General features: G+C 38.2%; 1 protein-coding gene across 6 annotated transcripts; it reads left to right on the top strand.

The window, feature by feature from the left end:
* Nucleotides 1-64: 64 nt before the first annotated feature.
* Nucleotides 65-25,137, top strand: taf12 (TAF12 RNA polymerase II, TATA box binding protein (TBP)-associated factor). Of its 6 annotated transcripts, none has more exons than XM_068006717.1 (7): nucleotides 102-116; nucleotides 6,329-6,410; nucleotides 15,227-15,478; nucleotides 17,325-17,402; nucleotides 21,924-22,038; nucleotides 23,096-23,184; nucleotides 24,715-25,137. In XM_068006717.1, coding segments are annotated over exons 1-7 (654 nt in total). In that variant the 5' UTR covers nucleotides 102-114; the 3' UTR covers nucleotides 24,751-25,137. The 6 variants fall into 6 exon arrangements, with proteins under 6 accessions (XP_067862824.1, XP_067862818.1, XP_067862821.1 ...); XM_068006720.1 differs by lacking the exon at nucleotides 102-116 and adding an exon at nucleotides 269-406 and having other exon boundaries at nucleotides 6,333-6,410; XM_068006719.1 differs by lacking the exon at nucleotides 102-116 and adding an exon at nucleotides 269-406.

The raw sequence follows: 25,137 nt of genomic DNA, 5'->3' as shown, positions 1-25,137 counted from the left end.
AGCGCGCGCGCGCGGGCGCGGGGTGGGGGGGGGGGCAGGCGCAGGCGCGAGCGCGAGCGCGCATCCACCCACACGCGCGTTTCCTAATCATGCCTCCAACGGCAGAAAAATAACATGTTAGTATCACTGCGAATAATTTTTATAAACCGCTTATGTATAAAATGTATTGGAAATCTTCGCCTCAGCTGTTTTCGTACAGATGGGGTAAGCCGGGGGGGGGGGAGAGGGTGTCCGGGCGCGGGGGTCAAGGCTGCTGGGGACTGTTTCCGGGTCGCTATGCTCGGTCTCCGTGCATGAGTACGGCGACCGGTGCACAGGCGGCTTTCAACGGGCTGGAGGTTGTGTTTGTGACTAAAATATTATTATGGGCGAGTAGAAGTGCGTTGGTGTGAGGCGGCTTGGCTGGGTAAGTGCTTCCCCGGCCCTGCTTTACCGTTCTGCTGCTTGTATGTCTAAACGAAACAGCAGCTTTGCACTTTGTTGTTTACTGCTCTTTATCTCGGTCTGGGGCTGTTGATGCCTGAACAAGGCCTGTAATCCCTGACACAGACATGAGTAGCCAATATCACCACCGTACAGACAAACATATACATTGTTCACACCATTATGCATAATAATCTAAGATATTGTAGGTTAGAACATTTAAAGTGTCATAAATCGCCATCTCTTATAGGCTCTTCTCACTAAAGAGAAATGTATACATCCACGGTTTATGTTTGCCTGTATCTCTGCAGCTACAGGTATTTTTTACTACCTATCTAGTGATTTTTTTTAAAAAATCAAAAACTGCAGATGCTGGAAACACAGCAAACCAGGCAACATATGTGGAGAGAAGAGATGAATTAGTATTTCAAGTGTGGATCCTTGGTTATAAAATAACTTCTATGACTTGAGCTACTCCTCCCTTCTAATGTAGATATTCTAATTCAGCTTTTTTGTCATGCAGCTAGTTAAAACTTTGATTTGTCATTGAATTGCTGCTGATTTTTTAGTCTCATATATGTAGCTATATATCTCTCATGGCTGGCAACAAGTAGTCTTATATAGAATCTACAGCACAAAAACAGTCCCTTCAGCCCAACTGGTCTATGCCGGTGTTTATACTCCACATAAGCCTTCTACCACCCTGCCCCCTTCTCCCTCATGTATACATTAAGCCTTCCCCTAAATGTGTCAATACTGTCTGCTTCAACCACTCCAGATGGCAGTGAGTATCACATTCTCACCACACTCTTGTGTAAATTATTTCCCCCCTAAATTCTTTACTTCATTTGTCAGTGACTATCTTATATTCCAGACTTAGTCACAAGTGGAAACACTTGTCACCATGTCCACCCTATTGAACCCTTCATTAATTTAAAATAAAAACATGGAGCTTAGCAGTGATCTGCTAGTTTGAGCTTCAGTGTGCTCAATCTTTCCTGATGGTTGCATCATCTCAATTCTGATAACATCCTTGTAAATCTTTTCATCACTTTCTATAGTGCTTCATTATCCTTTTTTTTGTAGTATGGAGACCAGAACTGCACACAGTACTCCAAGTATGATCTAACCAAGTGTCTCAATATATATATCTTTTTATGTTTACTGCTGCTAAAGAGTCATGAAGCTAAAGGTTTTTATTAGCTGAACTATCACAGATAAGCTAGACTGTAAAAGTCCATACAAAAGTACTGGTAGGACTTGACTTAAAAAATCACTTTTAAGTACTTTCCTCTTGGGTGAATCAATGTTAGTGATCATGAGCAAAGCAATAACTTCAAAGGTTTAATAACTGTTGCAAATAGTATCTGAAGTGACTAATAGTCTGTGGGATGTATGCTATTTTGTTTCCTCATTCCACTTTTCTGACCCACTTTTAAATCCTTACAGTTTTACAACATAGTCCAGTTTGATAAATCATTCAAATCTTTCTTGCTTATATGGGTCGTTTGCAGCACAACCATTTTCATTCATTAAAATAATTTTTTTAATTCCTTAATTACTCTTTTTTTTCTCCCTTTTTACTTTTATACTCAAATACTCCTTGGAGGGGTGCAAACCACTTCACATAACTTTAGTATCAATGTTATTTGTATGATTACTCAATAAAGTTTAATCCAAAAAGGGTTAATTGTGTACTCAATGTATAACCATGAAATACCATGTTTCCCGCCACTGAGACAAAAATGGTATTCTACAGTTATTTGAGTATCCCATGTGCGTTTTTCTGGATGCAGCTTATTCTTGGCTGAGATTGTGTTGGGAGTTAAAGAATCCTTATTTTATTTTTAGAGGGAAAAGTAGTATGAAATCTACATAGTGTCTTTCATTAAAGCATAGATTTTTTTAATCTGCATCAAGCAACATTTTAAATATGGCCAACAGGCAAATATTAGCAAATTAATACGGACTGCCGTTTTACACAATTTACTCTAAATTAGTTTTGCATATTTTAAAACATACCACTATTTAAATAGCAATTTTTCTGATCAAAAGCATTTCTTCCATCAATGTATACAATCTATGCAATAAGCATTTGACGTTTGTATGAGTAAAATTGACAATTTCTGCAAAAATGTACCCTGTGACCTTGAAATTTTGTCAACAATGGAAGGGTTTCTTTTTTTTCGCCAATGTTCTTTTTGCTCTAATCCTTCCCCAGTAGCGTGTGATTTATGCTTGTTTACACTTTCTTGGGTTTTAGCAGCCCTCTGGTACCTTGCCTAAGTAGGTATTCTTCAAGTCTGAGCCTACGCTGCGATTGCTAGAAGACTATTTAACCATGCAGCCAAGGAGATCATCACCAAATTCAATTATGTCCTCGCCCAACATTCACGTGCATTCTGAAGCAGGAGTCATTGGTCAGCAATTGGGAGCAGGAACCCGGAATGTTTTTTTCTTCCCTCCCTAACCTGGGAATATTGAGGCTAATTGTAGCTCTGATATTCTGGTTGAGATCAGCTGACCACACAGACCAGGAATTGAAGATAGGCTTAGTACCAGATCTGCAGTTCATTTTCCCACTAGGCCTTCTAGTGAGTAAAATAATCTTAAAGTAGGAGGACATAAGAAGTGGGACATGTTATTTTCTGCTTCAGCCAGATTATCAGCTGAATATTTGAAATTGTTTTAATTCAGGTCGAAAACTGAGGCGAAAGAAGGGCATTGTCTTTTCTCTTCAATATTGAACATATGATTGTTAAATTATAAAATCTCTGCCACTGCAGTGCTTTATCCTTTTATAGCCCCTAAAGTGAGTCAGTTAGATAATAGGCCAATTTTAAGCCTCAATAAAATTCTTTAAGGCTTTAGTTTTAACATCATACCCCATGCAAATGCCAACAAGAAGTCATGCTAAACCTTTACAAATCACTGGTTAGGCCTCAGCTAGGGTATTGTGTACAATTCTGGGCATCAGACTTTAGGAAGGATGTTAAGGCCTTGGAGAGGGTACAGAGGAGGTTTACCAGGATGATACCAGGGATGAGGGACTTCAGTTATGTGGAGAGATTGGAGAAGCTGGGATTGTTCTCCTTAGATCAGAGAAGGTTAAGGGGAGACCTAATAGAGGTATTCAAAATTATATAAGGGGTTTTGATAGAACAAGTAGGGAGAAACTGTTTCGTCTGGCAACTGGGTCAGTAACTAGAGATCATAAATTTAAAATAATTGGCTAAAGAACGAGAGGGGAAATGAGGGAAAAAAAATCATACAGAGGGTTGTTAAGATCTGGAATGCACTACCTGAAAGGGTGGTGGAATCAGATTCCATAGGAACTTTCAAAAGACAATTGGACATATACTGGAAGAGGACTAATTTGCAGGGTTTTGAAGAAAAAGCTGGGGTGTGGGACTAAATTGGACATCTCTTTCAAAGAGCCGGCACAGGTACGACGGAGCAAATGGCCTCCTTCTGTTCTCTAAGATTCTATGAAGAGATATTTTGGCCGCAAACTAAATGTTAGGTTATGAACTTTGAAGCTTTGTAATGTAGATTTTTGTTGAAATACATTTTCCAGGTTTGTTTCAAAAAAATCTGCAACTTTATCTTGTAACTTTCCTCTTCTAGAAATGGCCAATGCCAATGCTATAAAAGGTAACTCGAAAATGCTTCAGAAAAAATTCTCCTGAATCCTAAGGAACATGGGCACAGATTCTAATGTGTCACATGTCTGTGTTTAAATGTCACATTTATGCAGGCACAAATTAATTCCCTATTCCGACATCATTTATTAAAGAAGAAATTTCACACTTAGCACTTCAATATTTTTTATTTGCTGAGAATTATGGTGAACTTAAATATATTTGTTTGAGAGCCAATCGGGCTCAATAACTCCTTCAAGATAGTTTCACCTGATATCAGCACGTTAACTAAGGTTGCTACTACTGTAGCATCAGTGTAAAACACTTTTCTCCCTCCAGCAAGTCTCACTTCACGTTGCACTGTAGTCAGTTTGGCACTCAATTTTAACACTGATTTGAAGCCAAGCTGCTTTGCACCAATGCTCCATTTGATGTGTAAATTTAACCAAAGATGATTTTTTTAAAAACACTCCACCAACAGGGATTAGGTGAGCTAGATTGTTTCCTTGTAACATTTGGAGTATATGGGAACAAATCTCTCAGGTTTTTAAAATTTCACTGTTTGGAAGAGGGTAGACAGAATGCACATGACAGAGCTGCACATCTGTCTATCTGAAATATTAACAAGTCACTTCAGTAACTTAAAAAGATCATTCACCTGTTTGATCACATTTCCAAAATGTCTTCACTTTAGTCACTTGGATTTGCACCATCCGCTGTAGATTATTGTAAATGGTTATATTGTAATCTGGGTTTCTTTTATAAACAGGAATGATAGAGATTGTGCATGTTGGCCCATATATCTGTAAACAGTCTGAACTTGAACATTTAACTTGTCACTAACCTATAAATTGCAAATTGGATAAACAATTCCTATCAGAAATTGAATTATTCAAAAATAATTTCAGAAAAGCAGTGGAAACTTTCTAACAAACTGATTCCTCAGCATTAGGTTAGTAAAAACTGTGTTCAAAAATGTATGCATCAATAAATGTTGACTTGTGATCTCAATAAGTTTACGCTGTCAGTTAAACTTACAAATCACTTCCTTTCATTATGCACTGGACTGGACTCTGGGTGGGGGAGGGGGTGGTGCTGGTGTGAACTTCCCATTTTTTGCAAAATGTTTGCACTTTGCTATAAACTACTAAATGCTTAATGCAAGCAGAAAATGAATAAATGTTTGGAGATACAGTGTAAGGAGAACAAAAATAGCACTGAATGTGTTAGTTTACATTAATGTTTGTGTTTATGTATCTACTTTCGGAGGCTTTCTCCTTCGTCAGGTGAGTCACACTCACCTGACGAAGGAGAAAGCCTCCGAAAGCTTGTGATTTTCAAATAAAACAGTTGGACTATAACCTGGTGTTGTAAGATTCCTTACATTTGTCAACCCCAGTCCATCACCGGCATCTCCACATCATGTATCTACTTTGTCAGAGAACAGACTTTTATCCCTTCTCCATACTCCTTTCCACAGAGTAATGACTCTTGCTGGAGTTTAGTACCGTGAGCAGCAGTGGTCCTCTGCCACCTCACCCACCTCGCCCGTTCTTCACGTAAATGTCAGCAAGCTATTTGAACTTGAGGATCACACAGTTGAGTCTCATCCTGTCCTTATAAAATGTCTACACGTTCCCCCTCCACCAGGAGTCATTAGGTAATGATTTAATAGAAAGGGAAGCCCTAATTAAGTTACCTATCAACTCCCCAAGCCTAGGGATGCTAAGGCCAATTATAATGCATCAACCCCAATTATAATTGGCCAACTCAGCACACACTAGAATTGAACCTGAGACTTAGATTTTGAAACTTTTCTGCCCTTTACCTGCTTGCAATCTTGTAAAATCAGCTATAAACTCTACATTCAACACCAGCAGAGGTTTTTCGTTTAAAAAATGTTTTATTTAAAGTTGTGGGCAAATGCTAGTGAGCCTGTTTACAACATACTAGGAGAGAAATAAGAAGTGTGGAAACAGGGCTTGGGAATGGATAACCACAGCTCTCCACAGCTATTTTAGTCTTTTTAAAAAAAAATTCGATTCCATCTTCATCGTAGAATTATTGCAAACTGGTAGTTTTATGGTCTAGAAATTGTCATCAAGCACATTTTTTGGCTAATTAATCCTGCATTAGTAGTGTTAACCTGCACCAGTAATTTTTAGGATATTTAATTTGTTGTACTAAGACACTTTTAAAAAGCTGTCACAGTGCAAAAATTCAGTTAATCCTACTGTGGCCTAATCCTTGCTGTTTGTTTCCAGGCAGCATGTCACAATGACCTCTTCATTATCTGGGCCTACAGCAGTAGCTGATGTGATTAAAGATCTAGACTCTCAGATAGCAGTAAGTAGTGCCTGAGTTGGCCTTGACTGGCATGAGAGAATGCAGCGGAAGAACACGGACAGGGGTTTTGCTTTAGATTTTGCTTTCTAGTTCAGAAAATGGGCATTAAATAACTTTCTTGCAAATGTTTGATGTGAACCCAGTAGAAAGCCACTATTTTTAGAAGTAGGGTTTTTGAGGCTGTTGGTAAATTAGCTATAAAATAGCATTCCTATTAAATAAAAGCTTTTCAATATATATTTTGGCTACTTTTTCTCCCCTTATGAAGGTAGTACCTTGTCCGGATAGCCCTTGTTCATGTGAGTGTCAGCAGGCTGTTTGATTGTGGAGGACTTCGTAGCCATGCCTGATCCTGTTTTTCTGAAATTCCCATGCATGTTTCCAGTGCAGATTAATGGCTAGTGATCAGAAGGTGACCAAATTTCCCTCTCTAGCGCCCCACTGGCACCCGGGCTGAGATTAACAACCTCAGCAGAGTCTGCGAATCAAACCCAGGACCTGCTGGTCTGTACAATTCAGCTACTCGCTGCCTTAAATAACTGAACTATCCCCTTCAAACCCCGAGCAATAAAAAAAAAATTAGGCATATTACGAATTAATCTTTAAAATACAAGCTATTGCTTTATAAAAGGTATAAATTATGCAAAAAGTTTGGGAGAGAGGGTGATTCCTGGTTGAACATTAAGATTAACATTTCTGGGTTCTAAAGGTGGGACCTAATGGAGAGATGTATTGAATAGTCCGATAATCCTAAATGTTCTAAAAGTATTAATAAAACTTATCAGTGTCTGCAAAACTGCATTTACCTTACAGAGCTGCCAACAACAGCTTAACTTTGCCAGCACTGTACATGGTGGTGCTGCTGACTCTCAGGGTCGAGGACCCAGTTACAGGTGTTTTTTGCTGGTACTTCAAGGCAAAGGTGCCTTCCAAAATTAATATTGAAGTCAGAAGTATAGGCCAGCAACCCAGCCATACAGAACAGTAATGTGCTTATTTCCTTGCTGGTGTGTACATAGCTTCTTCCTCAGTTACTCAAAAAGTATGACAGCCAAAAGCACTTGTACTTTAAAAATAGCTATACATATGCAGTGGTTTTTCTACTCTGCAATATGCAAGTCAGTATTGCAGAACTGCTTCTTGAATTGATTCTGTAACATAAATGCATCATTAGTTGCTACCACTTTGTTGTCTTTTAAAACTAGTTAGATACGGTTTGATATATCATATCCTATGTCTTCCTTTCTCTGATGTCACGTTGATCATTTTTGTGCAAAGTCCCTGTTTCCAGGTTGTCTGACTAGAAGTTTTAATGCAGAAACACAATAAAAAGGTTGATTTGAAAGACACTGATAAGTGTAACGATGTCCAATTTTAGGATGTTTAAGTCAATGGGACAACTCAGTAAAATAACTTTCCCTTTCAGAACCTAAATGGGGGATTGATTTGACCTGCTCTAAAGTCCTGGTCATTTGCCCAAAGTAAATATAAGAACTTAAGAGTACTGTTGTAAATTGACATTAACTCTCATATTGAAAGCTACTCAGTTTTAATTCTGTCTTGGGGCTGCCTGTCATTTAGAAGTTGACATGTATGATTAACCAGCCCCAGGCTTCAAACAACTTCTGCTAAATACATATAACATTCCTCCAGTATCTGGTTTCAATAAAAATTCATTGTTAATTGTCTCCAGTGTCTGGTTTCAGTAAAAATACATTGTTTTTTTTCTACTTGTTAACATTGAGAACTAACTTAGGTTAACAGCGCCTTGTTACCAAATATCATAATACTTATTATCCCAAAAATGTCCAGACAAGAGAACCAATGCTCTTGTTAAATGCCAACAACTTCAGTATCAGCATTGTAAAGTACGTGAGTTATTGTTGCTGCCTCCGTAGTTAACAAGCTGCACCAAAGCTTCTGGTTTTCATTGCTATGTCTGGAGGCATCAACAAATAAATATCACTACTGGAGGGAGAGACTACCATCTTTTCTGGCAGAGATTTAATCTGCCCCCACAGGTCAATGAAGCTGTCTTTATGATCACTGGCATGTATGGTTTCCTTGGTGAGGTGGAATCTGCCATGCAATCCCAAGTGCAGCAGTCTCCACAACACTGGCAGCTTTGGGTTACGTTGAAGAACAGTTTTGAGGCCGTTCATTTTTAAAAGTTTTTTTTGCTCATTAATATGAGAAATAACAGTGCTGTAAAATGGAATACACTTTCAAATTTTTGGTACCTGGAGCCAGCATTACGGGCACACCTGTGAATTACAGTATGGTTAGATGCACAGTTTCTTTACACTGGATGAACAATGAGCCCTGAATCCCAACCTCAAAAAAGAATTGGACTTTTAAATAGTAAGCAAACAACTATTGGCTGTGCTATACTCTGCTAGAAGAGAAAATATGATTTAGAACTACACAGAACTTTTGGTTTTCCAGGAATTTCAGCAAGCATTGTGATGCCATCTGGTGACAAGCTGTTAAGTCTCAGTTTATTCATTTGAAAACAGTTTTGTTTATGAACTGATGGTGGAGGAGTGTTTTTCTGTATTTGAAATAAAATACTGGAAATTGTTGGGTTTTTGAAGTTTGTTAAAATGATAAATGGCACGTGTAATTTTTTATTTGAAATATTGTTCATAGAGCACATTGATTTTTACCCATTATGGCCTTTGAATTTTTACCCCTTTTTTTCTTTAGAGGTGGAATGTGTGAACGTATAGAAGACTAAACTACTATTTCACATTTGGGTTGGGATTACTGGTAAACCCAGTGAAACTCTGAAACATGGCAGGAAACCATTTGGACTTGAAATGGCCATTACAACAGGATATTAAGTTGGGTTGAACAAAGACATTCATTATTTTTGTGTGAGACCAAAAAATTGAGTTTTTATTTATCTAAAAACTTTTGCTAGGAGATGATGCTATTGCACTACATGAATCTCCTTGTGAATAGTTTGATGTAAACCTGTACACTAGAGGACAAGATGTTGCCTGTAAGCGTGGCCAACTTTTTTATAGATGTGCTCAGTATCTCAGTAAATTCTCTATTTTACAGATTGAAAATTCACCTATATTTGTCTACGCTAAACAAATCAGAATCCTTCAATCCATTGACTGGATAGAATCATAGAATGGTTACAGCACAGAAGGGAGGCCATTTGGCTCATCGAGCTCGTGCCGGCTCTTTGTAAGAGCAATCCAGTTAGTCCCATTCGCCCGCTCTTTCCCTGTAGCCCTGCAGATATTTTCCCTTCAAGTATTTATCCAATTCCTTTTGAAAGCCATGATTGAATCTGCTTTCACCGCCCTTTCAGGCAGCGTATACCAGATCATAACTACTCGCTGCGTAAAAATGTTTTTCTTCATGTCGCCTTTGGTTCTTCTGCCAATCACCTTAAATCTGTGTCCTCTTTGTTCACAACCCTTCCATCAATGGGAACAGTTTCTCTTTATTTACTTTATCTAACCCCTTCATGATTTTGAACAGTTCTATCAAATCTCCTCTCAACCTTCACTGCTCTAAGGAGAACAACCCCAGCTTCTCTAGTCTATCCACGTAACTGAAGTCCTTCATCCCTGGATATTTGTAATCTTAAAATTGTCTTACGTGGGGCTGGGTTAGCACTCTGCTTTCACCTCAGGGGGCTAAGTTTGAATCCAGCCCATACTGATGAGGTTATATTACCCTATCTATGGCAACGGTAATAAGTTTGAGCAGTTTCAAATCCAATTCTTTTTGGATGCAGACCCACAGCAGAGAACAGCACAACTGATTCATCAGTGACCTTCCCTCCATCATAAGATCAGAAATGGGAATGTTCGCTGACGATTGTAGAGTGTTCAGTTCCATTTGCAACCCCTCAGATAATGAAGCAGTCCGTGCCCGCATGCAGCAAGACCTGGACAACATCTGGGCGTGGGCTGATAAGTGGCAAGTAACATTCGCGCCAGACAAGTGCCAGGCAATGACCATCTCTAACTAGAGAGTCTAATCACCTTCCCTTGACATTCAAAGGCATTACCATCGCCGAATCCCCCACCATCAACATCCTGGGGATCACCATTGACCAGAACCTTAACTGGACCAGCCACATAAATACTGTGGCTACAAGAGCAATTCAGAGGCTGGGTGTTCTGTGGCAAGTGACTCACCTCTTGACTCCTCAAAGCCTTTCTACCATCTACAAGGCACAAGTCAGGAGTGTGACAGAATACTCTCCACTTGCCTGGATGAGTGCAGCTCCAACAACACTCAAGCAGCTCATCACTATCCAGGACAAAGCAGCCCGCTTGATTGGCACCCTATCCACCACCCAAAACATTCACTCCCTTCACCGCCGGCGCACCGTGGCTGCAGTGTGTACCATCCACAGGATGCACTGCAGCAACTCGCCAAGGCTTCTTTGACAGCACTTCCCAAACCTGCGACCTCTACCACCTAGAAGGACAAGGGCAGCAGGCGCATGGGAACAGCACCACCTGCACATTTCCCTCCAAGTCACACACCATCCCGACTTGGAAATATATCGCCGTTCCTTCGTCGTCGCTGGGTCAAAATCCTGACACTCCCTACCAAATAGCACTGGGAGAACTTTCACCACACGGACTGTAGCAGTTCAAGAAGGTGGCTCACCACCACCTTTTCAAGGGCACTTTGGGATGGGCAATATATGCTGGCCTTGCCAGCTACGCCCATATCCCATGAACGAATAAAAAAAACTGTTCACAATTTGGGACTAATTGGCACTAAATTTGAAATCTCATTCAGAGTGACATAAAAGAGGCTGAATTGGGATATTTTTTTAAAAAGCACTGATTTAGTAGGGAATGACTTTTGAGGATGGATTAAAGCAGCTTGTCCAACCTGAGGCCATAGAAGCATGTGTCACCTGAGTTCTGGCATTCTTTGAAGCTCAGGTAACTGTCCTTTTTGTACTTCTATTTCTTGTTTGCTGGTTTGCCCTGTTTGAATTCTGCAGGCATGCGGATTTGGAAAGGTTTTTTTTTTAGTACTTTTGTCTCATTGGTCGATAAATCCTAAATTTGAGCACTTGGACCTGTTAGTATCAGCAACTTGAAATATATACATGTTAATGGGAACATGAATTTAAACTTTATATTTGGGCTCCATGGTATGCACCTATGTGACCCATGACGACAAAAGCTTGGGCATCCCTGAGTGAAGGCATACTGTTGGGAGCAGAATCAAGGGAACTTTACTTTGCATTTTGCTTACCTATGGATGTTTGGTACTGACACAAAGTGCTAACAGTAGAAATGTATTCCATTCATTGGTGTTGACATCCCTCATCCCAATAATCACAAACCTTTGATGAAAATAAATTGTGTGGTCCCCAATAAAATGGGAAGTGTTTCGTACTTATTTGTTTTTAGCTGTTGAAAAAGGTATGTACGGGGTGGGGGAGAATTACAAAGAATGTACGGGGTGGGTGAGAATTACAAAGAATGTACAGCACAGAAACAGGCCATTTGGCCCAATAGCGTGTTTATGCTCCACGTGAACCTCCTCCCACCCTTCTTCATCTAACCCTATCAATATTTCCTTCTGTTCCCTTCTCCCTCATTGTGTTTATCTGGCTTCCCCTTAAATATATCTATGTTAGTTGCCTCAACTGCACCTTGTGGTAGCAAGTTCCACATTCTTACCACTCTCGGTGAAGAAGTTTCTCCTGAATTCCCTATTGGATTTGTTAGTGACTATCTTATATTTATGGCCCCTAGTTCTGGTCTCCCCTGCAAGTGGAAACACCTTCTCTACGTCTACCCTATCAAACCCTTTCATAATCTTAAAGACCTCTATTAAGTCTTCCCTTTTACAGAGAAAAGAGCCCCAACCTATTCAATCTTTCCTAATGGGACGATACCAGAAATGAGAAGTTACATCCTATCGTTTGTTTTGTTCTGTTGATTTGTGCTTGTGGTGGAACATATGAAAACCCAACTTGTTTGTTGCTTAAAGAAACCGCTTCTTGCATTCTATTAAGATAGTTGCAACCAGTTGGTTTCTAAGTTAAGCACAGTATTGCACAAAATTTAAGGGGAAAAAATTAGAAACCGCTCTTTCCTCTGGCTGATAATTCACTATCGTACGTAATGTGTGATTTAGACACTCTACACTTTTGGGTGTTTTATTTAATGCATCTATGTTATGTCTAAGCCAAGTGCATGTTCTGCTTGAGGGATCTAAACAACCACCTATCTACAGGACGAAGCAAGGAAAATAAGCTGGAGCTTGGGATCTCCCGATACTACAAGGTGCCAAGCTATCACAAAATGTAAAGCACATGACATCTTTGCTCCATTATTGCAAACCATGCTAATTTGATTATGCCAAATCATTCTGTAAGTATCTTCCAATCAGGTTGCTCAATTGATGACATAAATACTGATTGACATTCTAGACAGCTGATATACCAGCTGTTTACTAGTGCACCCTTTAATTAAAATTTTTAATCTACTAATGCACGCTAAAACTAAGCAAACCTTTATTGAACTAAATGTTTTGCATTAGTATTCCTTTGGCACTTTGGGTACTGACAAGCATGCTCAAAACATTTGCTCATGTCTTGTTGTCTTGTGCACACCAGGCAGTGATAGAGACAACACTCTTTTGTTTTCTTGCCAATTACTTTCCTCACCTGAAGGTGTTGACTCCTTGCTAGAGTGCATGTCAGTGGATGCCACTGCCCGCCACTCCCTCACCCAAGTGGGCACTATTCACGTGTGAGCCTTGCTGAAGAATGTTGGCAGTCTTTTTAACATGGGGAGCATTCTAACTGAACCCAGTTCTATCCTTACCCCCATGTCCATTCTCCACATAGTTCCAGCAGGGGTTGGTAAATAGCAAACAAGAGCAAGAGCCTTAGATAATTTTTTTGTTTCCCCTAGCTGCTCCCCTCATCCTGAACCCAGGGATGCTGAGGTTAATTGTTCTTTTAATGCCATCCTGGCTGAAATTAGATAACTTCCTGCTATTCTGGATAAACTTGCTAAGCCATTTTGGTAGCTGAGCAAAAACACTCTTTGGTGCCAAGAAATATGAGCTGAATGACAGAAAATTGGGTTAAAAAGGTGATTAGTCACTTTATTTAAAGTAGGTTTATTTATCCAGAGAGTGAAAAGATTATCGGTATTTTGATGATTTGTAATACAATACTATGCAATGCAATTATTTTACCGTCAACATAATCCTACTGTGACATCCGTGGCTACTACATGCTGCCAGCTAACCGCCTCCAGAACCAGGGTCTGAGGGGTACAGGGGGAAAAGAGAACTCTTCATAGGACTAATGAATTAGTAAATTTAGCATTTTGTGAAGTAATTCTGATATTTCAATTGGTAGTGCTGAATTGGGTCAAGTCATGCTTAAATAGTGCCCCAGAGAGATCTACCTCTGTCTGATCATTCTTAAGTATGTTTCCAAACCTGCCTGCACATAATAGTTTTACGCATTTCTATCACTGAGGTCAAAACGCAGTATTTTGGGTCAGGCTCTAAAACTCCAAGTAGTATTTGTTGTTGTTTCAAGGCTATTAATAAAACTTTCCTGTTGAAAATGGAATAAGATTTTTGTAATTTTTTAAAATGATAATCTGATAAGTCCTAACCAGTGCCAAGATGCTTGGTATTGTGTTATGCTGTTCCATGACAGGAGCTGATGTAAAATTTTTGGGGGTGGGGGGAGCACACTTAATCAAATGTCTCCTGAATCGTATGCAAAACAAAAATGGTACAAAAGCGTAGCTCTCTGAGTGACATTTGTGAGAAATACCCTGTTTTAGTTAAAAAACATCTTCATACACAGTCTGCTTAGATTTCTATTTCATTTTCAAACTCTGCTCAACCAGTTGTGTTGTGTTTAACATACTTTGTCACCTGAAATATGTTCTCCTCAGTGACAAATAGTCTAGAATTTCAGAAGACCCTTTTAGGAATTGCTGATGTCAGTCTTGGGATCATCACTCATAAATACAGCTTCTGTTCTAAATTGGACATATTTTACAGTCACGTTTTACCAGTAGCACCCTCATGTTGAGGCAATGTTTAAATATTTTATATTTTGAAAATTGATTTGTAATCATGTTTTAACAATTAAGGCAGTCTCAAGCCAATTCCCTTGGTCTCTGTACTGACCGCACAGACGCAGTGATTTTATTTTATTAGGAATGGGTTTGGCTGCTGGTGAGTAAAACTGTGCAGATGTGGTTTTCTTAGCTTTCCCAAATTACAAAGAGAAATCTTGACAATAGCTGAAGCATATTTCAGATCTTAATGAATTTTCAAAGAAACAGATGTGAAAAAACATACAGTAATTTGACAAAAAGCCCGTGGCATTCTTTTCCCAACTTTATGAAAACTTTTTACAAAAGTTGCTCCATGCTTGCTTATAACTTTGTACAATATAATTTATAATTTTTTGCATGCTTTATGTCCCTGTAGGCAGTGGCTTTTATACCAGATCCTGAAATAGCAGCCATAATACAGAGGAATGTCTTGTATGTGGGATTTAGGATTGCTGTAAAATTCACTCTGAAAACAAGCCTCTTAGAGAACAAAGCCTCCTAATATATTATACAGATATATTAATGTTGGTTTACATTTAGAGCCACGTGTGATTTTAAGCAGAAAGTTGCTGCCAAAATAGAGTACTACAATTTTCTTTTAATTTTTAAGAACCTTAACATGCTTAACGTACTAATCCATAGATCTGGAACTTGCTACATTTAATAGTTCATAAAATACTGCACCTCACAAATAATGTTTTATTTTTATGTTTTGAACAGCTGATTGGTCCTGGCTCGCACAACCCCAAACAGAAGCAGGATTTGGAGAAACTTAATGATTTAAAGGCCAAAGCCCAGCAGATTATGAACCAGTTTGGACCTGCAACTCTAATAAATTTAACAAATTTTCCCTCAATAAAACCTGATCCGTCCAGTACACCACCTCCAAATACAATGGCCAATAGCACTGCTGTGGTAAAAATACCTGGAACTCCAGGCTCAGGAGGGCGCATGAGTCCAGAAGGCAACCAGGTATAGTTGTTTTAAGATTGGAATATTGTAGTTTTTGGTATCCATTTTAGTTTGAATTTTTACAGTATATATTTTTATCCTTATTGAATTGAATCCTCCCCTTCAGATATAAGGATAAAATGATAGTGGGTACAGTCATCTTAATGATTGTTGCCGTTTTTGCTTTATAACTGGGGGGGGGTGGAGGAGTTGGGGGTTTTTATAGGGGGAGAGAGTGATGTGTTTTCAACTCCCCATTTGGCAACGAACTTGGGAAACTTAACCCACCGTGGCATGCAGGTTTGAGTGGCATGCAGGTTTGAGTGGCTAGCAGGTTTGAGTGGCTAGCAACTCTGTGACATAAAACCTTTTTGGATGCATAGAGATTGCTGGACCATGTATTTTTAATATGTAATTTTAAGAATTGTAGCTCCAAAGGTAGAAACACATACTACATTGGGTGAATTATCAAAAGGGGTGTTTAATCTCAACAATTGTATTGGAACTTAACTTGTATTGATTTTTTTTGTTGCAAAAAGACAAAGCATTTCTCTCAGTGCAAGCTTTAACTTGGAACTGCTTCAATGCAAAATGTAGAAACCACAATATTGTTTTCACTTGTTGTTTCCTAGTATCAGTGTTTGAACATAAATGTACAAGATGAATGAAGATACTTTATACAGCAAAGCTGGTATAAAGTGCACAAAAAATATAAGGAAGCAATGATAAGAGAAAAATAGGAAAATATATTTGTATTGTGAAATGTACACTTAGCATGTTGAATGATTAAGTGAAGGAGCAGACCTGAGACTTTCTTGAACGTTCTTGTTCATTTGTAATATATATTGTCCAATTTATATAATCTTCTCCAGTCCAGATTAGCATGCTAAGCCAAAGGTATTTGTCTCTTAATTAAGCAGGGAAATAATTTATCCCGAGTATTGCACTGTTGCAATTGCAAAAACTTGATTAGCTACATTTAGCAGCTTTTTGAAACCAGCCATTGACAGATTTGTGCCATGCATATACCAAATAATAGTGAGCATGATGCTCACGATTATTTGGTAGCTAGAAGCAAATGGCTTGAATTGAGCAGGAGATCAAAGGGAACAAAATGAGTGATTATGAAAATCTTACACCATAGAACTAATTTTTTTTGCTAGTCAAATTCGTCCAAATTTTTTAAAGCAGCATCTGTCATAACTTTTGTCCAAAACAACAAACTAATGGTTTTCACATTGTGAGGGAGGCCTGACAGTTATTGACACGCTCCCAGGTACCCATTAGAAATATTGACAACCTTCCAAGGATCCCCTTCCCTAATTATCAAAAGGCAGTGTCCAGTTTCTTAAAGGAAACCAGAACTATCATTGCAGAAATGTTTATTAGTGTACAGCAACAGAAATAACGTGCTAACAAGTCAAAAATGACAGGGAAAAATACAGAATTCTTGACAGTGTTTGCAGTGTGTGGCATGCCAGATGGACAGCAATCTGATAACTTGCAGATTCCCTTGGACCCTCAGGGACCACAGACCCAGTATGAAAACCTAAGTTCCAAACACATATTTGAGCTGGAGGTTATTGGCAACAGGAAACTCAATGCCGATAGGTTCTCTGGTATATTCTGCCTAGTTTAAAATAGATGGATTTTGTACACTTATAGTTCTCAACTAGTCTAGGTCAAATATTAAGTTGCATATTCAGGAGTTTCTTCCTTTGCAGCTACAAATAATCAGAGTGGCCACTTTTGTATATACTACTGATCCATGCATACCATGATACTAAATACATAGTTCACTGTTCGTCAACTCAAAAGCTTTAACATTACTTTTCTGCATATTCTTTGTGGTAATTCTATAATTCAGGTTTTAAGCAAGAAGAAGCTGCAGGACCTGGTGCGAGAAATTGATCCAAATGAACAACTTGATGAAGATGTTGAGGAAGTAAGCTTTAAATACAAAATTATAACATTAAAAATGTAAAATACTTGTTCACCCTGCAGTATTATTTGTAATGGGATAGTTATATTTTTTTAAAATCTCCTTTTGAAACCTTGTGTTATTTTGGTAGTGGTTTCAAGTACAGATACTGTTCTGTCACACCATCTCCAATTCTAATTTATTCTTTCCCAGGACCTCAAACTGTGGAACTCGTTTCCCCCCCCCCCCCCACCCCTTTATTCTTTCCTTTCTTCTATAATTTACAGGGTTGAAACTCAAACTTGTTATCACTTAATCACTACTTCTTGACTTACCTTATCTTCGCTCTTACTGCTTCAATCTCGGTGATATCCTGCACTGTGGACCTTAACTCTTCATCTAGGTTTCTCAATTCATAATTTTTTTAAAACTTCAATTTATCTTCAATCATTTTACTATTGCATGATTCCTAGTCATCTCAACTCAGCGATCCTTTCATTATTGTGGACAGAGATAGAGGATATATACATGAGGAGAAGTTATTGGGAGCCGAAAGCCTAACATTGGGTCCTTTCAATAACTCAATGCTCGAATGTACTATCTTTATCGTGCTTAGTCATACAGATCAAGAAGGTTCTAGGTTCAATCCCCTGTCTGATACTGCAGCCAGAACATTACTGAAGGCAGTACATTGACATCAGTGTTTCTGGGCTATCCAGAAATCCCTGCTGGAAACATATGTATGGACACTGGATGAAAACTTGATCAAGCTCAGCTTTAGTATCTGCTATGATCAAATAGGTTAATGGTATCCACTGTCTAAGATCACTTCGATAAAGTATCAGAAGACTGCCAATATCCACAAACCTACCCCAGCACGAGTGTCCACCTTCAAGTGTTAAATTGAAAAATGTTTCTCTTTTGAAAACTCATTTTCTTCCGCACTGGAGTGAGCTATACACGTCTAGTATTATGTAAACACATGCATTATACCTGCGTGTTTTATAGTGGAGTGATACTGATAGATATTGTAAGATTTTGTAAAAATGATTAAGAACTTGTTTTGGTATTGAGAGAGCAGAGAGACAAAATGCAATTTTTGCAGAAGAATGTTCTGTAGAATTGCGTGAATAGCTGCTGTATGAAGGTTACTGACGGGTCAGTTGGTAAAATCAGTGTGTAACTAACCCCTACAGATCAGAAGTGTTTGATTCCCAATCTGTGCTGTGTTATCTGATCTTAGCTGGAATGGTAGAAGGGGAGCTATAATTGGTCTTGGTACCATTAATTAAAATGGGGAAGATCGCCATGATATCCATTTCTTATTACTATCCAGTGATTCTAGCTGTAAAGTGCATGTGTGGACATCAGTTGAGGACAGTTTCAAGCTAAGTTGTGATGTCCCGGTGGTCAACTAATGTGCCAACATTTGCTGCCTGTGTGTGCACAAATGCAGAATGACTATTTGGGTGCGGTACAGGAGGGCTGGAAACACTGTACCCCAGCACTAATCCATGCCTCCAAGAGAAGATGGGATTTTTTTAAAAAGCTATTTGTTTTATCCTAAAGGGGCAAACAATTACGTTCCTCTTATTCGCAAGAACACTTGTCCCCCAAGTGTAAAAATTAAAATCAATCGTCTTTATATTCGAAGAGCATTAAACACATTTTTTTTCCTCCTTTTATTGTCCCTCCCCAGTACTTTTTGTATCTTGTACAAATAGCATTCATGAATGAACTCTACAGCTCTTCTAAATTACTTGTAAGATGTCAGAGAATTTTCATTGAGAGAGGGTGGACAAAATCAGATTTTTGTCAGGCAATGACAACAGAATGTTGATGTCAAACTGTTGGCATAATCTTAGCCAAGAAACAACAAAGTCCCATGCAAGTTAACACACCACGTTATATAGGAGAGGAGAGGTTGCACTAACTATGTACATAAAGCTGCTGCCCAGCACTTGCAGGGTGGCAGTGTTGCGCTGTATATTGTTTTCGGAATACTTTCACCTGTCTATTTGATTTTCTCCCAGGAATTGGACATAAACACCTTTACCTAGAGTTTCCACTAGTTTGCGCTGGTTTTATCAGCGCAATATTGCTGAACCAGTGCAAAAGACCGCGGAAACTCGAGCGTAAATTACGTGCCATGTAAATCGAGGTTCCGTGATCTTTAATGCTGGTTCAAAAATCATTGTGCCTGAAGCCGGCCCCGCCCCCAGATTGAAATCTTGAGGATGGCGAGTTTCTGCCGATTGTGGCCGTTCGAGGAGGGTCTTCAAGTTTTCTTAGGCGCACAGTCACTAGTAGGCACGTTTTAAAAGTTTTTACAAATTAAAAAATATTTACTTTTCTAAAACAGTCTGGTGTACACCAATGAAACTAGTAAATGATTCAGTATAGTTTTTTAGGTCATTTTCAGTGATTTTAAAATCAGGTTACTCACAGGTGGAAGATTGGACACTCAATATTTTATAACACAAAGAAAAAAATAAACAATTACATTCTGTTACGCTTACTGATTGCGCTGGTTCATGGAAGAGTTTACGTTTGTGATTATGCAAATTATTTTTAGCAGAACGTTGAACTGTAACCTAACCGGTGCAATTTCCGCCTAATTTGCCGATTGCGCTCAAAGCAGAAACTCTACCCCCTTACATTCTACGCTAAGATCAGACGTGAAATAAGGTGGATTATAGACCTGCCTGAAAGTTTTAAGTGTCATACTTCCAGAGCATCAAAAGTATTTTTTTTAAGAAAGGTCGTCATTTCATGCTATTTTTTTCTAACCCAGAGATGAAAATTTGTAACATTTCAATCTACAAATTTCCTTCACCAAAACACCAATTAAATTATGGCATCAGGTAGTACTTGATTACAGCAATTAGACTTTATTGTCTTAAAGTGCCTTTATTATGTTAAATACTGCTGCGCTTTAACAACAGAATAATACCTTGTAAATTAAATGGTACAATGCTGCTATTATTTTAAAACAGTGTACCATCTGACTTACTGTGAGCGATGCCATGAGAGATTTGCTAGTATCCCAAATCTGGCACAGTATTTGCCATCAAAATGTACTGAATAACTGCCATATAGAAACTGAGACAAAGAAATAGAAATGTTGTACATATCCTCATGAGCCTGGATAGAGGATGAATGTATTAAAAATCTAATTCTTTCATAGTACCTTTTGTAGCAGATCAGAAATCTGTCCTATTTATTGATATGAACTATTTTTTATATATAAAGGCCTTGGAGAAATACACTTTGTTTAGGCCCCCTTGATATATTTACTGCAAACAGAATCCAATTTAATCCTGTCTGGAATGTAGCCCTAATACCCTTTTAAAGGGATGAGACTCCCTATTGGGAAGCATTCCTGCAAATTCCATGGAGCCAGGTTACTTGTTGTTCTGAAGTTAGTCAGTTAAGATAAAGGTGCTTAGATTGAGGTGAGAATGGATTTGGGTCTAGCACCTATTATGTTCTCAGACTCAAGCAGCTGGGCACCATTGTACCTTTTGTTTGACAAAGAACAGTGAAACTTGGACTCCAGTAACTTAGTCTATGCAAATGTAAGGATTCTTACAACACCAGGTTATAGTCCAACTGTTTTATTTGAAAATCACAAGCTTTCGGAGGCTTTCTCCTTCGTCAGGTGAGCGAGTGTATGACACACTCGCTCACCTGACAAAGGAGAAAGCCTCCGAAAGCTTGTGATTTTCAAATAAAACAGTTGGACTATAACCTGGTGTTGTAAGAATCCTTACATTTGTCAACCCCAGTCCATCACTGGCATCTCCACATTAGTCTATGCAGTTGGGGGATGTTCTGTAGTGTGCCTCGGGGTGGAGGTTGATTGGCTGGACAAAGAGCTGTCAGAGAGCGCTATTTGGCTATGTTTTGCTAGTCCATTAGTACTTCTGAGTTTATTGAGATAGACATAAATACTTTAAGACTGGTGGTTAGATAAGACCACACTTCTAAGTTTTATATTACAGATGCTGGTCTTGGTTTAGTATTAGTGTTGATTTAATGGAGTGGTTTTTAAAATTATTTTTGTGTATCTGAAGAGGTATAAGTTAAATAATTTTTAATCAAATTAAATCTGCCTATTCTATTACAAAGACCGCCTACTTCCACCTTGGAAATATTGCCCGTCTCTGTCCTTGCCTCAGTTTATCTGCTGCTGAAACATTTTCCACAACATTCACCTGAGGAAGGAGGAAGCCTCCGAAAGCTTGTGAATTTCAAATAAAATTGTTGGACTATAACTTGGTGTTGTAAAATTGTTTACAATTGTCAACCCCAGTCCATCACCGGCATCTCCACATCATATAAAGTCACACTGTAGTTCACAGGCAGCAAAGGTGGTGTTTTGTACTGAGCGCAAGAAATATCTAAGTATAGCCTAAAAACATAATGCTTGTAATATAGCTCTGATTGTTTGCATGGCATCTGTTGGTGAGGACGACATGCTTTTATGTTTCAACTACATAGAATTTGTTCTTCAAGAGTACTTTTTGTGTCTCCCACGTGCAGATGCTTTTGCAGATTGCTGATGATTTTATTGAAAGTGTAGTGAGTGCCGCATGTCAACTAGCACGTCACCGCAAGTCAAACACACTGGAAGTCAAGGATGTTCAGCTGCATCTTGGTATGTTTTAAAGAAGTATTTTCTCTTTTGTTATTTTATAAAACATTATGTAAAACTATACTTCAAATACAGATTCTTATGAATTGCACATGTTACAGTAACTTTCAACATAGATGGCTACTGCTTTAAAAGCATAGTAACCACTGGGGACAGTAAAGTCTGGTTGTAAACTTTAATGTATTGTACCAGTAAACTATTGCATTCAAAAATGCATCAAGTTATAATACATTGTTATCTTGATAATTTGTTTAACAAATTATTGAAAAATCGTAAATGAGTTGAGGCTTCGTTACTTTTAAGTAAAATTAATATTTTATTCATGAACCCTTACAATTAGTGATAGTAGTTTTAAAAACAAAGGAAATGCTTGAACTGCACAGCAGGTTTATCAGCATCTGGAAGAGATCACATGACCCTCTCAGAATGACTAACGGTTTGTATATGGTATGATGCATTAGACTTGCCGCAATCATTGATTTTAAACAGTGCAGTTTGGGATGGGGCGTAATATAAAGCTATCGCAGCAGTTTTGTTTGAAAAGAATGTACAACTACTGCTGCCCAAGCATTATTATTAACAGCAACACTTACTAATTGGGAAGCAAAAGCAGTTTCTGTTTAATATTCAATAAACCACCTCAACATTATTAATATTGTACATAGTTCTTACAATTTTTAAATATTTGTTTATTTAAAAAATATGGAATGTTAAAACATACTTTTGTTTATAATTGGCCAGTTTGGCACTTTGCCGTAGCCGTTCTTCTTTCCAAAAGGGATGATAAAATATTCTTATAATGCAATTGTGGTTAAAATGACTAAATTGTCATTTTTAAAAAGTATATTAAAATATTGCTAATCTCCCTGGGATGATGAAGCCGATGCTACTTTCAAATTGTATTGACTAATGGGATATGATGGGTTTTATTTACTTTTTATTCAGAATTTTACAGTGGTTTACGTTTTGGTGCATGTTTTGCTTACAAAAAAGTATCTTGTTGTCAGAAACACTGAATCATCGTTGGTAATAGAATGTGTGTACACTTTATTTTGCACAGAACGCCAGTGGAATATGTGGATCCCAGGATTTGGTTCAGATGAAATTAGGCCGTACAAGAAAGCCTGCACAACAGAAGCTCATAAACAGGTTAGAAATATAGCTGCTTTAAAAATGTATTTTAATACAATGTGGAAATATTGCTTTTACACTAATAGCCATGTTAGCCTGCAATATATTAACACATGGATATTTTCTTAAGCATGTATGGCATGGCACGACACTTTGTTTTACACATACTGAAATAATGAGGATTTTGTTTGCTCCTCACACATCATTAATTTCTCCACTGCTTCAGTAATTATGTTTGAAGTCAGTGAGAGTAGAACTGACCTTCTAGTTGGTAGACCCTGTGCTCTATTCTGTAATAAACACATCACTCATGCAACTTGATCATATTTTAACGAACAGGGAGAACAGCTAAGAAAGTCCTAGCTCCTGTAGTTTTTGAATTTGTCCAAAGATTATAGATACTTTTAATATAATTTCTTAGAAAAATAATTTGAGCTCATTGATAATTCTAGCAATTATGTTTGCAGTATCTAAGTTTATTTTGATATCTTTTTGGTACATTTTAAAGTATCCTAATAGACTGGGAATTAACTTGATAAACAGTACATATTTCGTGCTGATTTAAGACAGTTAGACTTTAAAGTGGGAGTTACATGCATTGTCCCTGGGGAGGGAGAACAGAAAAAATGATATGGTAAATCATCCATGCCACTCTAACTCGTCTCCCAACATCTGGTTATATTTCTTGACATGAATTAATATATCCTTTACTGAAGTGTTGGGTAACTCAGTCAGTTCAGAGTCCTGGTTGGAGCTAGAACTCCTGGGTTTGAATCCTGATGGAGTTTACTCACCTTTCATTCCTTCCGAGGTGGATAAAATGATTACCGCTTCATAGCATGTGGGGAGAAAGCAGGAGACTTCATGTAGTGCTTGCCACAGTGTCATAGTATCTAGCTAATCATCAATGGAATTGGGAATCAGGACTACAATCAATAGACATTTGTGTCTACTAGACATCAGCGGCTGTGGGTATTTTCTTTCTCCCTCTTGTTTTACTGAATGATATAACAAATAGTGAGAGAAGCGTGGCTGAAATTAAAGTTATGATCCCTTCGGTAGAGCAGTTCATTTAGACCCTGGGGGAGGAGAAGATGGGAGGGAAAAAATAAATTTGATTAAATTGTAGCATTTAGTTTCAGTGACTGTAATTATATGGTTGGACTGCTACTGGCCTCGCATTCCTTTGTGCTCCGATAAAGTACAACTTTGCTGGATGGTTTATTCAAACACCATTTTCCAGATAAATTATTCAAACAACATTTTCCCATAAACTTTCACAATTGACAAAAAAAATTACATGGCATTATATCCTGCTTTTTATTTTACTGATGAGAATGACCTTAATGGTCACTATATGGTTTCTTGCTTGACTAATGCATTCTTTGTATATGCTTTTCCACAATGTTATCTAATAACTTCATCCATTTTCGTGGCATAGATTGTACTTCCAGATAGCATTATGTTTTAGACTGTGTAACATTTTCAAGTAAGAACTGCAAATGAAAACCTAAGACTTCGGATGACCGTGTGGTTTCTTTCTTGCAGAGAATGGCACTGATACGTAAAACAACCAAAAAGTAAAGCATTGATGAACAGACCATTTCTACGACAAAGTTCTGAACGTTACAATACATTCTCAGGCTTATCCTCCATTTCTGTAGAGGAACCTGCGATGGCTGATAGTATGTTTGATTTTTTTTGTGAAAATGAACTAATGATATAACTTTGTACTAGTACCAACATACTGTAGCAACATGCTTGGTACTTGATGCTCCTTCCTGAATACAAAATTTAAGGACTTGTACAAAGTGGATGGCGTGTGTATGAAACTGTGACGTTTCTTTGTTGATTAATGGTAGTAAGATATATTGGGACTTTCCTTGGTGGAGTGTTAAGTAGTTGGTTTTCATATCTTTGTATAGAGGTAATGTTGACCATTTTTGCCAATAAAATATTACTCAACTTGAA

Source organism: Heptranchias perlo, chromosome 26, assembly GCF_035084215.1.
Source record: "Heptranchias perlo isolate sHepPer1 chromosome 26, sHepPer1.hap1, whole genome shotgun sequence".
Classification (NCBI taxonomy): domain Eukaryota; kingdom Metazoa; phylum Chordata; class Chondrichthyes; order Hexanchiformes; family Hexanchidae; genus Heptranchias; species Heptranchias perlo.
This window is presented reverse-complemented; position numbering and strand designations above follow the sequence as displayed.